The 12093-nt window shown below is 44.2% G+C and overlaps 1 protein-coding gene across 1 annotated transcript in view; it reads right to left on the minus strand.

Annotated features, from left to right (window-relative positions):
- Positions 1-1891: 1891 nt before the first annotated feature.
- The window catches only part of THSD4 (thrombospondin type 1 domain containing 4), a 200701-nt gene continuing 190499 nt past the window's right edge, over positions 1892-12093 (minus strand). The window contains exons 11-12 of the mRNA XM_034660735.1: positions 8538-8682; positions 1892-3910 (exon numbers count right to left, since the gene is read on the minus strand). Coding sequence (XP_034516626.1) covers positions 3768-3910; positions 8538-8682 — 288 coding nt within the window. The 3' untranslated portion in view covers positions 1892-3767. The remainder of the gene's footprint in view (positions 3911-8537; positions 8683-12093) is intronic.

The raw sequence follows: 12093 nt of genomic DNA on the forward strand, positions 1-12093 counted from the left end.
GCATTAAAATGTAACTTTCAATTCTGCAAGTGGCCGGTTAAGGGAACATGGAGGGGGGCTGAGAAGGAATGGCAGATCATGGCAAAGAAAGGGTGAGAGAAGGAAGGGAGAAAGGCATCTGTACAGGGAGAGTCATCTGAAGGTGAGCTTTCTCCGACCCCCCCCCATCACTGGAAACACTGAGAGGCCTTCTCAGACGCATTGTGTGAAGGACAAAGGCATTTAGATGTTGACATAACAAACCAGGAAATTAGCAAAAACTGGATTTCGAAGACAAAAAAGTTGTTAAAACACCTATTCTAGTAATTTATAATCTTTCCAGAGATGAGTAGATTCCAAGAACAGTTCAACTATTTGTTGGAAGAGAAAAAAGACCTTAGTTTAGGTAATTTTTCCCCCTAAAGACGCAGCACTAACCCATTTTTCCTACTCAATTCCGCCATTGGCAGGATGGCCATTCTCATGGGAAGATCCCTGTCCTTTTTAAACAACTGTTAGGTAATTTTTGGGGGCCACAGGACACCGAAGAGCTGTCAAAGAGACCAAGCCAGCATTAAGCCAGCCCAGTCATGAGAATCCCGGGTTGGAAGGACCTGGGATGTTCACCTCCTGCCTGATGGAAGAAATCCCCTTTAGGACGGAGCATTGCCCATGTAGAGTGTCCCAGACCTCTGTTGGGCAGGCTGGATGGCTCGAAGGTTTTCCCTCAATGTGAGCTGAAATCAGCCTTTCTTTTCTCTTCCACCCATTGACCTTGTCCCCCCGACCAGCATGTAAAGAAAGCCTCCTCCAAGGAATCCTTCAAGTGAATGGCTCGTTCAGCAAGATCTGAGAAAGGCAATGCTTCTCTTGTGACAAAAAGCAAAAGCAGGCGGTGAGAGGGAGAGAGAAGGCATGGGACAGAAACCATCTGTTTGGCTTCTCTGGTCTTTTTTTTGCATGGTGGGCATGGGAATCAGGGTCTCTGCTGGCTGCCATATTGCATAAGTTACACTGTGTACGAAGGAGAAGAGATGGGTGTGCTTTTGCAAAATGGTGGCTGGGCTCTCCAAGAAGAGAAGAATGAGTAAGGCCCAGGCAGAGCTAGGTGGGGAGAGATAGGTAGGGGGCTACGTGATCAGGCTCACAAAATTCCAAAAATGCAGAGGTGTAAGGAAACCCGAGATAAGGAAGGCACCAGACCACCCTGCCCAGGTGTCTCGGGGGCGGGGCTCTTTTTTTTTTTTTAATAACAGTCACCTCTGACCAGCAAAAAGTAACCAGACCCTAAACAAGAAGTAAGCCATTAAAGATGTTATCACTAGTCCTTACTCAAACCAAGACATTCCAAGAGTGATAAGGCCACAGGCTCCCTGATTAGTTCTAAATAGACTGTCCGTGGAGGCCCATGTTGGCAACACTGGTGGGACCCCTCTCACTCCTAAGAGCTTTTTCTGTATCCTCCCTTAATAAAACTCTATTGCTTTACTCACTCCCCTTTGTCTGCGAGATTCATTCTTCGACTCGTGAGACAAGAACCTAGCTCTCCCGCTTCAAGAACACCCGCGGAAAGGCCAGATAGAATTTCTGAAAGCCCAAGGGTTTGAGAACTGAACAGTGTGTCAGATCGGGCTGGCGCTACTGATTCCAAAAATTTCAAGCGATCATCAAATTCGCAGATTTTCGGGTTAAAGGGCTCATGGAAGAAATAATTACTAAGAATCCAGGCTTGCTTTAAAGGAGAAAAAGACCCAGGACCATGGTAATATGACAGATTTTCTGTAAGCTTATAATTTGTTTAGGCTGATATTTTTCTTAATTGGTGAAAGAACATACATAATATGTGTGTGTGTATATATATATTTATGTGTATATATATATATATATATATATATATATATAACCCTTGAACAACATGGGTTTGAACGGTATGGGGTTTTTTTTTCAGAGATTTTTTTTCCCAGATAAATACTGTACATGTATTTTCTTTTCCTTGTGATTTTCATAATAACATTTTCTTTTCTCTAGCTTACTTTTTTGTAAGAAGACACTATAAAATATGTACGACACGTAAAAAAATGTGTCGATTGATTATGTCCTTGGTAAGGCTTCCAGTCCATAACAGGCTGTTAGGAGCTAAGTTTTTGGGGAGTCAAAAGTTATACATGGATTTTCAACTGTGTAGCGGGTGGTTGGCACCCTGAACCCCCACACTGTTCAAGGGTCAACTGTACGTGTGTGTGTGTGTATATATATATATATATATATGCATACACACACATATACACACACACACACACACATATTCTTTCATTTTAATTGACCTTTCAGATCGTTTGCCTTTCAATACGCACTGCATCCCCTTGCAGCCCGAGGCCTCCGGAACTGCAGTTAGGTGCAGGGCATCGGGGAAGACCCAGCCGCTGTGGCTGTCACTGGAGGAGCCCAGGGCCCCTCTCCTTCTCTCCCTGGCTAGCGGCATGAATGCAGATCTTACTGCTCGAGTCTGGGATGGTGGGATACAGGCTGTGAGTCATAGGGAGGGAGGAATGAGAAATCACAAACAGAAATCCATAAACCAAACTGGAAAAACCAAAGGGAGACTCTTTCTAATATAAACACAGGTTTTATGCTGAGACAGGCTGGTCTACTGGGTGACGTGTGGCGCACAGCCCAGGACAGGTGGCTGCGGACACGGGAGAGCCCAGGGCACAGAGACACGAGAGGCTCCATGGCCAGAGGACCCCCGGGGTGAAGTTCCCTGGGGGACACATATCACTGGGAGCGGAATCAGAATTTCGGGCATCACCTTGCTATGCCAATGGCTTTCTTGTTGTGTCAGGGACAATTCCATTTAGGATGGGGTTTAACAAAACCTGCAGAGTCCGGTAACCAGGATCTGCGACCTTGTCGGGGAAGAGATCAACAGAAAGAGACCTGGGAAACAACTGAGTGCCGCGGATACTGTCCTGACCTCTGGCCGGAGGAAAGAATTCTAGAGCTGGGCTTTGACTGCTGAGTGGGAAATTTCTCGGCCGCTTGGTCTGAAATGAAGCTGCATCCTGTAGACCTAAGGCTTCTGGGCAGGTGAGTTGTGCGGTCAGACTCAACCCTGCCACCGAACAGGTGAGTGAATATACCTGGCAGGTCAATTCCTTAAACTGAGTCTCAGTGTCCTTGTCAGTAAAATGGGGATGATGATTCAGTCCCTGGCTCCCGTTCCGGGGCTTTGTGAGCCACTAACCATCTAGGATCTGTGATTACACCTGCGACATAATAAAGCACTATTTGACAGGAGATGTTTGTGTCACAAGGCAGGAAAAAGCCTCTGTCTGTGAATACGGAAACAGGCACCGCGGGGCTGAGGTAACCGTGGGAAGCAGGTGTCTCAGCAAGGCCTCGTGGGGCTGCGGGTGGGAGCTGCGTCTTGGACTCTCCAAGGGAACCCGATGTGGAAAAGGCCAGGTGCATCCCGGCTGAGGCAGGGCCGCCTGGGGGCCCAAAGGCTGACTTAGGAAGTGCTGGCAGGCGCGGGAGCCCTCGGAGAGCTACGAGCCCCCCACCGCCTGGGTTCAGACAGCACCTCAGCGGGCTCCCGGAGCAGGGATCGTCGGTTTATGGCGATGCGAAAGGACTACCGTGGCTTGGCTCCTTGCGGGAGCTTTCCCGAAGGTGGGGGTGGGGACGACGCCGGCTGGCGGCGCGGTGGGGGGCCCGGAGCCGCTGGTGGAGCAGCCGACCCCACCGGCCCGCCTCCCTGACCTGCCCTGCGGCTGCAGCGCGGGGGGTTATCTGCTGCCCAGGAAGCCCGCGCGCCTGTTGGCCACGCGGGTGCAGGAGGCGCAGCAGGCGGTCTTGTAGTAGTTGTAGACGCAGAGCCGCGCCTGGACCACCACGTTGCAGTTGAAGTACCTGTCCTTGCAGTTCTCATCTGCAGCAACACAGAACCGAAGAGACGCTCTGAGCACAGAGCCCGCCCGACGGGTGGGACGAGGAAGGGCGGGGGGCATGGCTTTCGATCCTGGTCCCGCGTTAATACCCACGGGAGGCGTAGCGTGGGCCAAGAGCTTACACCCTTTTTCTTTTCTTTTAAATGTGATAACAGAATTAGGCGTAGAGAGTATGTATAATTCATCGGACTGTGGTCTCGCTGCTCACCAACACAGACACAAGTCCCAGAGTGCACTCTGCCCGCGACCACCTCCCCTTGCTCCTGGCTCCGGGGGAATCAAGCCCCACATGTGCTGTTCCTGATCCCCAATCCTTTCTTTATGCTTGAACTATGAATGCTGGTACCCTATTCACTATGTGGCATTTCAACTAAAAAAAAATGATGTAGATTGTGTATATTCCTTGGCAATGCTGACTTTGTGTGATGCGTTCACGTTTAACAAATGCTCTAGGGAGTTCATTTTCATTACTGAATAGTATTCCATCGTGCATTCCACAACTTATTGATCCATTTTCCACTGACAGTTTTTTACAACAGCCAACGCCCCTTGAAACAGCCATTACACACGCCGTCTCTGGGTCTTGCTGGGCTATAAGGCATTCGCAGCTCTACTGGGTCTCATCAGATGGCCCCCCAAAGTGGGGGCAACAATTTATAATTTTGTCAGTGGTACAGAATGCTTTTGCTTTCTCTTGCTTATGCTGCATGTTTTATTTTTTGCAGATCTGGTGGATGTGACCTTACCCTCAAAGAAGGTTGAACGCATCATCATATGTATATTTGCCCTTTGAGTTTCCTTTTCTAGTAATTGCTTTTCCTATCTTTTGACCACTTGCTAATTTAGTTAGCTTAAAATAAATGATTCATGGAAATTCTTTATATATAACGGATCTGATCCTTTGTTCATTAGATGTGTTGAAAATATCTTCTCCACACCTATGGTTTTTCTTATCACTTTGCTGCAGTGTTATTTGTTAAAACGATTTTATTTTTAATATAATAGATGTATTAATATTTTCTTTTGTGTTTTGGTACTTGTATTTCTCATTTACGAAATCCTTCCCTACACTAATATATATATTTCCCCATATTCTCTTCTAGAAGTTAAAAAAATTTCTCTTCACATTTATAATTCACCTGGAATTGATGTGTGTGTGAGTGGTGACAAGTAGGAATTCGATTTGTTTTTTTCCTATATGGCTAAACAATCGTCTCATCACCACCCCCATGAACATTCATGTTCCCCCCCCCAGATTCATACTGTTAACCTTGACCCTGTATCATGCACCATAATATGCTCGGATTTATTTCTGGGCACTCCATCCCATTCCATTGGTTTGTCTGTCCTTGTACAGTATGTCCTGATACATGGTAGGATACACTTCCCAACATTGTTCGTTTTCCAAATTACCTTGGCTATTATTGGGTCTTTGGTGTTGTTCTTCTGTGTAAACCTTAGGCACAGTCTGTCTGATTTTTCTATGAAAAGCCCTGTCTAGATTGAATGGCATTTATTGGATTCTAAGATACTATCAATTGTAAGATGTAGTAATGGCTCTCTGTAGTTATATGAAAGATTATAAAAATGTATGTAGATAAAAAATAACTGGTCACAGCACACATGTGCCCATGTATTCACGTCCACTTTTCTTCTTTAGCATTATAATCAAACGTGCACCCGAGCCCTTTTTGCTGTGTGATTCCGTGTAGACGCTTGCTGTGAGCAACCACCTGGGACCCACTCTGCTTCAGAACTCCGCTCACAGCCTGGACATTTTTAGTAACGCTAGGTCTGCTGGTATAAATCCGAGGCATATCAAACAATACCACGGTTTTGCTTACATTTTCTATTTTGTGAATCTCATCGTTTCCCTTTTTTCCTTAATTGAATTTTCTATAATTGGAAGCTAAGTAATCTCTTTCTTATTCTTGAAAAGACACCATAGACAAGCGAAGAAGACAGAAGCAGACTGGTAAACAATTTCTATCTTATCACATTAGTTAGTAAACTAGGAGATGTTCTCTTCAGAACGCAGGGGCTGGTTAGCCCAATCACCCCCAGCTCTGCAAGTTGCACAATCAATTCTAAGGATCTGGTCATTCTGACTGTCTTTAATTATCTTGGCCTGGCCAGAGACGAGGAGACAACTTTATCTATATAACCTCTCTTTCCAGTGTTGCATTATAGTGTACTCTTTTAAAAAACAGTTTATGTAACAATTTGGGATACACATTTCAATCAAGTTCTAATTATGTGTTGCCAATGTAACAAGTAAATGGAGGGGACATCTAGATGGGAACGCGTCTGTGTGCAAGAACGGTACTTCTCTCACTATTTTTCCCTCCTGGCTCCTGGCCAGACATTTTCTTCTTATATTGATTGTATCACATTCCAGTAAGGTATGTTTCTGATTTTTCTCACAATCCTTGCTCATTCTCCCTGTTTTCCTTCTTTCTTTTCTTCCAACTCGGGTTATGATGTCTGTGATGGTTAATTTTATGTGTCAGTGTTACTCCTGATGCCCAGATGAAACATGATTTCTGGGTGTGTCTGGAGGGTGTTTCTGGATAGGGTCAGCATTTGAATTGATGGGCCCAGTAAAGCAGGTGGCCCTCCCCAGTGGAGAAGGGCCTCACCCACTGAGGGCCTGAATAGAGCATCAACCAGAGGAAGGAGGAATTTGCCCCTTTCCTGCCTCACTGCTTGAGCTGGACATTTCATGTCATCTTCTCCTGCCCTCGGGCCGACATTTACACCCTCAGCTCCCCTGGTTCTCAGGCCTTCAAGACTCAGATTGAATTACATCAGCAGCTTTCCTGAATCGCCAGCTCGTGACTGGTAGGTTGTGGGACTTTGCTTCTCCGTTCATGGGAACCAATTCGTCATAATTTCTTTTTCTTTCTTTCTTTCTTTCTTTCTTTCTTTCTTTCTTTCTTTCTTTCTTTCTTTCTTTCTTTCTTTCTCTCTCTCTCCCCCCTCCCTCTCTCCCTCCCTCCTTTCCTCCCTTTGTTCTTTCCATCTATCTATCATCCTCTATTTACCTACCTACCCCTTTATCCATCCACCCATCTATCCTATTGGTTTGGGCTCCCTAGAGAACCTTGACCAATACAATGTCCTTAACAGGAGAAAAGTTTTTAATTTATTATGTTAGGTTTTTACATTCAGCAACAAGGCCTCTGAGTTTTGCGTCTAGCTTATGAAGGCTGAACCAACCCTGAGATATGTATCTTTTCTGGTATTTTTACAGTGTTTTCTATGCAAGGGTCTTTTTTTTTTAAAGATTTTATTTATTTATTCGACAGAGACAGAGACAGCCAGCGAGAGAGGGAACACCAAGCAGGGGGAGTGGGAGAGGAAGAAGCAGGCTCATAGCGGAGGAGCCTGATGTGGGGCTCGATCCCATAACACCGGGATCACACCCTGAGCCGAAGGCAGACGCTTAACCGCTGTGCCACTCAGGCGCCCCTATGCAAGGGTCTTTAATCCTTTAGGCATTTATGTTTATATATGGCATAAAGCAAGATTTAAAATGTTTTGCTTTGTTTTTTCAAATGGATCTTTGATTACCTGAATACAATGGAAGTCTCTCCTCTCCCTACTTCCTTAACATTAGACTTTTATCAGGCGCCTGGGTGGCTCAGTCGGTTAAGTGTCTGCCTTCAGCTCAGGTCATGATCCCAGGGTCCTGGGATTGAGCCCCACATCGGGCTCCCTGCTCAGCGGGGAGTCTGCTTCTCCCTCTCCCTCTGCCCCTCCCCACCGCTCATGCACATGTGCACTCTCTCTCAAATAAATAAATAAAATAGATTAAAAAAATTAGGTCTTTATCATACTTCACTTCCCTTGTATATCAGAATTCTGTATTGTAACACCCATACCCCTGTCTCTTCCTGACCCCAGTATAGTTTTAATTTCTGTATTTTATTATGTGTTCAAATATATAAGGCAATATATTTGAACATGTTATATGTTGAGCCTCATGAACCTTCTTTTATCCTCTTTACAGAATTAAAAAAAAAAAGATTTCATTTTTTAAGTAGTCTCTACACCCAACATGGGGCTTGAACTCACGACCCCAGGATCAAGAGTCGCATGCTCCACGGACTGAGCCAGCCAGGCTCCCCCTCTTTCCAGTATGAAGTGTTCCCATCCAGGAATAGTTAGTCTCTCTATCCATTCACATTTCTTATTATGTCCTATACTAAGGTTTTCTTATTTTAAATTATTATTTAACAGCTTTTTTTCTAAGGAGATGTAGACCTTTCTTATTAATTTTCTTCCTTCCACTGTTTTGCACCTACAATTAAAAGTTGAAATCTCACTACTTTGACCTTAAAGATAATGGAACCAAATCTCTGAAATCATTACCATTTTAATCAATTCCCATTTAAGTGTGGAGGGTGGCTCGGATCACCTCCCATGCTTTGGACAGTCATCTTAAACTATGAAAGTTATCACACTGAAAGTGTTCTGACTCCTGAACCCCATGACTATGCATGAGGTCACGGAGAGACCCAGATGGGCTTGGCATTTTCATACCAGGGAACTTGCTGGGGTTTAAGAAGGGCATCTCTTTTCTCCGAGATAGGAGTCCCAACTTACCGACTTCAGGGACACAGTCCTGAGGGTTACAAGATTCTTTCTCTTCTGGTTTCAGCTGAGGGTCACAGAGATTGCTTAGGGACATGTCATCGGACAGGCAGCGCACTTCGCGGACCCGGAAGCCGCCCTGGCAGCTCTTGGAGCACTGCGTGGTGACAAAGGGAGAGAGGAAGATTTTCGGCTGTCCATTAGCTCGGCACATAGGAGGGGCAGATACTGGAAAATTTCAAGCATCTTCAAAAGGAGACCAAATACTAAAACAAACTCCCATGCATCAATCAACGTCAACAACCATGAACTCATGGCCAATCGTGTCCCATCCATACCCACCCACATCCACTCCACTCCATTCCTATTTTGGGGCAAATCTAGACATCACATCACTTCTCCTATAATATTTCAGTTTGTAGCTCTAAAAGGCAAAAACTCTTACAAAGTTACCACAATAGCATTATTACACCCAGAGATTAACAATATGTCCTTATCTTCAAAAATAGATTCAGAGTTCCCATTTCCACTTCTCTTGCGAAGCTCAAGTTTTTAATACATTTTTTTTTTTTTTTGAATCAGGATCCTCATCAGGCCTGCACATTGCAGTTGGTCGACAGACCTTTTAGGACTCTTTTTAATCCACTGGTTCGCTCCCGTTGCCTTTTTTCCCCATTGTACTTTATTGTCTGGAGGAACTGAGTCATTTGTCCCATAGAGTTTCCCATAGTCAGGATTTTGCTGATTGCATCCACATCGTACGATTTAACATCATTCTCTGTCCTCTGCATTTCCTGTAAATTGTAAGTTGGGTGTAGAACAGGCCCTAACAGGTGCAGGCTTGGTTTTTTTTTGGTGGTGAGATGGCTTCATTGGATGTGTGTGGCTGTCTCTGTTTTGGGGGATGTCAGCAGCCACGGATGTGACATGTCCGGATCCATTAATTCACTTGTGGTTGAACAATGCTGGTAAAACTCTATCACCTCTTCTTCTTTTATTAGCCAGGAAATGAAAATAATCCCTGCCCCATCTCTGCCTGGATTTGCTCTTTGGTACGCCCAGCGATACAGCTTGTTTAGGAAAGACAGGGTAAATGCTTGATTACTTTCCTTTATTTATCAGTGTTCAGAATGATGAGATGGTTTCCCTAATGGTGGATCCTCCAATTCGTTTTTTTTTTTTAATTATTATACACTTATTATAAATGGATGGGTTTAAACACATATGATGTATTTCATTCAATCTATGGCAACTATTCTCTTTACTGAAGCTCACTGATGTCTCCTCAGTGGCTAGTCTGAGCCCCTAAAACTTGGTTCTGGAGTCCTTCGGGCATGAACTCAATTGTCTTTAAGCTTCCTTGCCGTGTGGGATAAAAAGGTATTCCAGCCTAATTTATACATATACGGTCCCAAACGTGGAATCAGCTATTCTCTAAGAATTCTTGGCTGCTTTTAGTGAAGAGCGGTATTTTGAAACCACATTCTGGCTGATAGGCATGCCCTCTGCTACTGAGTTGGCCATTGTTTCTAGGCTCTTTCGATGGGTAAATGGGTAAAACTGGGAAATAATTTTTTTTTAAGATAATTTGTGAGTTCATACAATGTTTCAAATTCAAATTCAGGAAAACAGGATCTTCACTTAAACCTCTCCTATCTCACCTGTATCTCCATTTTCCTAAGTTGAGAATCCTATTTCTCAAGTATACTGGGGAAAATAGATATTTCCATATTATCATATATACCATCACATATATTGTCGTAAAGTAAATTACTTGTTTACTTTATCACACACTATCCACCCAACTAACTCAGACTACAGTACAATACTCTCACTAAAAATATAATCATTGCAAGCACTGTCAACACTTTCCAACAATTCTCTTGCTCCTTAGGGATGGACAGTCAAATTACTGTTTTCTGTTTGTTTGTTTTGGTTTTTTTTGTTTGTTTTTTTCCACTGGGTGTGGAGCCCAACATGGGGCTTGAACTCACGACCCTGAGATCAAGACCTGAACTGAAATCAAGAGTCGATGCCTAACCGACTGACCCGCCCAGATGCCCCAAATTACTGTGTTTTAAAGCCACTTGCATCAGTGCCGGTGCTGCTTACTGGAAACGTGTTTAGGTGCACGTGTTTCATTATATCTTCCATTTTTGGAAATTGCTTTTATCAAATTTAATTTGTTTTAGAATTATCTAAATATCGGTTTACTCAAATTTATAAAACAAGGCATCTTCAAAGCTGTGTCGCTTGCTTCACGGTCTTTGCTGTTAACATAACCATTTATTTCGTATTTGTTTCAGTTTCTTTGTTTTTGAATTTACATACAGAAAAAGTCGCTTTTTGTGGTGATGCACAGTTCTAGGAGTTTTGACACATTCACAGAGTCGTGTACTTCGTGCTACAAATAAGATCTAAAAGATTCATCCAACAGCAGATCCTCTTCTGCAGCCCCTCTGTAGCGAGACGCGTCCCACCCCATCCTCTGGCAATCCGATGCGGTCTCTGTCCCTGCGGTTGTCTCTTTTTCAGAATATATCAATGCAATCGTACCATATGTAGCTTTTGGGGTCCTTCTCTCACTTAGCAAAGCGCATCTGAAGGTCAACCATGTCGGTTCGTTTGCTCTTCTTGCTGGGTCCTCTCCCGTGGTTGGGATGTACCGCAGTGCGTTCATCCACTGACCCGTGGAGGCACATCTGGGTTGTTTCCAGCCAGGTGTTTGGGATGTCATCGCCTCTGACTTGGCCTGGTGAATTCTGGCCCTTTCTAGACCCTCCAAACCAAAGGGCAAAATAACACAGTAATCTATCTGTTCTTGCATTCTCAAAGGCCGTGGCCAATACCAAAACCATTGCATTCCATTTCCCAGGAGTCGACAAAACACCTGTCAAACTCAACACCTCCTTTGTTCCCATTTGCCTCTGAAGAGTGGTTTACTCTGTGCCCAAAGGCTATTATCACTGGAGCAGACGTACACTGTTGGGAAACAGAATTCTCCGCTTTTATACATATATTTCATAAGCAAAATCCCTTTCATCGCCTTTGCATGATTCTGAGAAAGGCTTGGCCTCTACTCTGGCCTCAGCTACAGGCTCTGCGTGGCGATCTTCAGTCACAAAAGGCAGAAGGAACCCCTGCCGCCCCCTCACGTGTCCAAGGCATGGTCACCAGCTCTACGAAGTCTTCTCTTTTAGGAAGGTTTTTGAAAAAATATTTTTTTTATCCCTATTTTCATCCTTTCCCACTTTGTTCCTTAGTTACCTGCTTTTGTATTAACTCTGTCTCTTCATTTACACATTACCTTCCCTCCTCACAGAAAGGATTTGAAAGGTCTTAAGAAATACTTAATGGTTTAAAAGATTTAAGGGAAAAAAAGGTGAGAAGACTGGAGCAAAAAAGAAGGTAAAAGCAGGAAAAAGAGAGAAAAGCTGGGGCACATTAGCATGCAAAATCCACTCTGTAAGGTCTGATAAACTCTCTTAGAGATGGGCCACAATTTTGGTTCTGAGTTTCCACGCGGCCAATTCAAAGAGAAAAATGGGATCAATCCCATAATCTACAA

The sequence above is a fragment of the Ailuropoda melanoleuca genome, chromosome 5 (assembly GCF_002007445.2).
Source record: "Ailuropoda melanoleuca isolate Jingjing chromosome 5, ASM200744v2, whole genome shotgun sequence".
In the NCBI taxonomy this organism is placed as follows: domain Eukaryota; kingdom Metazoa; phylum Chordata; class Mammalia; order Carnivora; family Ursidae; genus Ailuropoda; species Ailuropoda melanoleuca.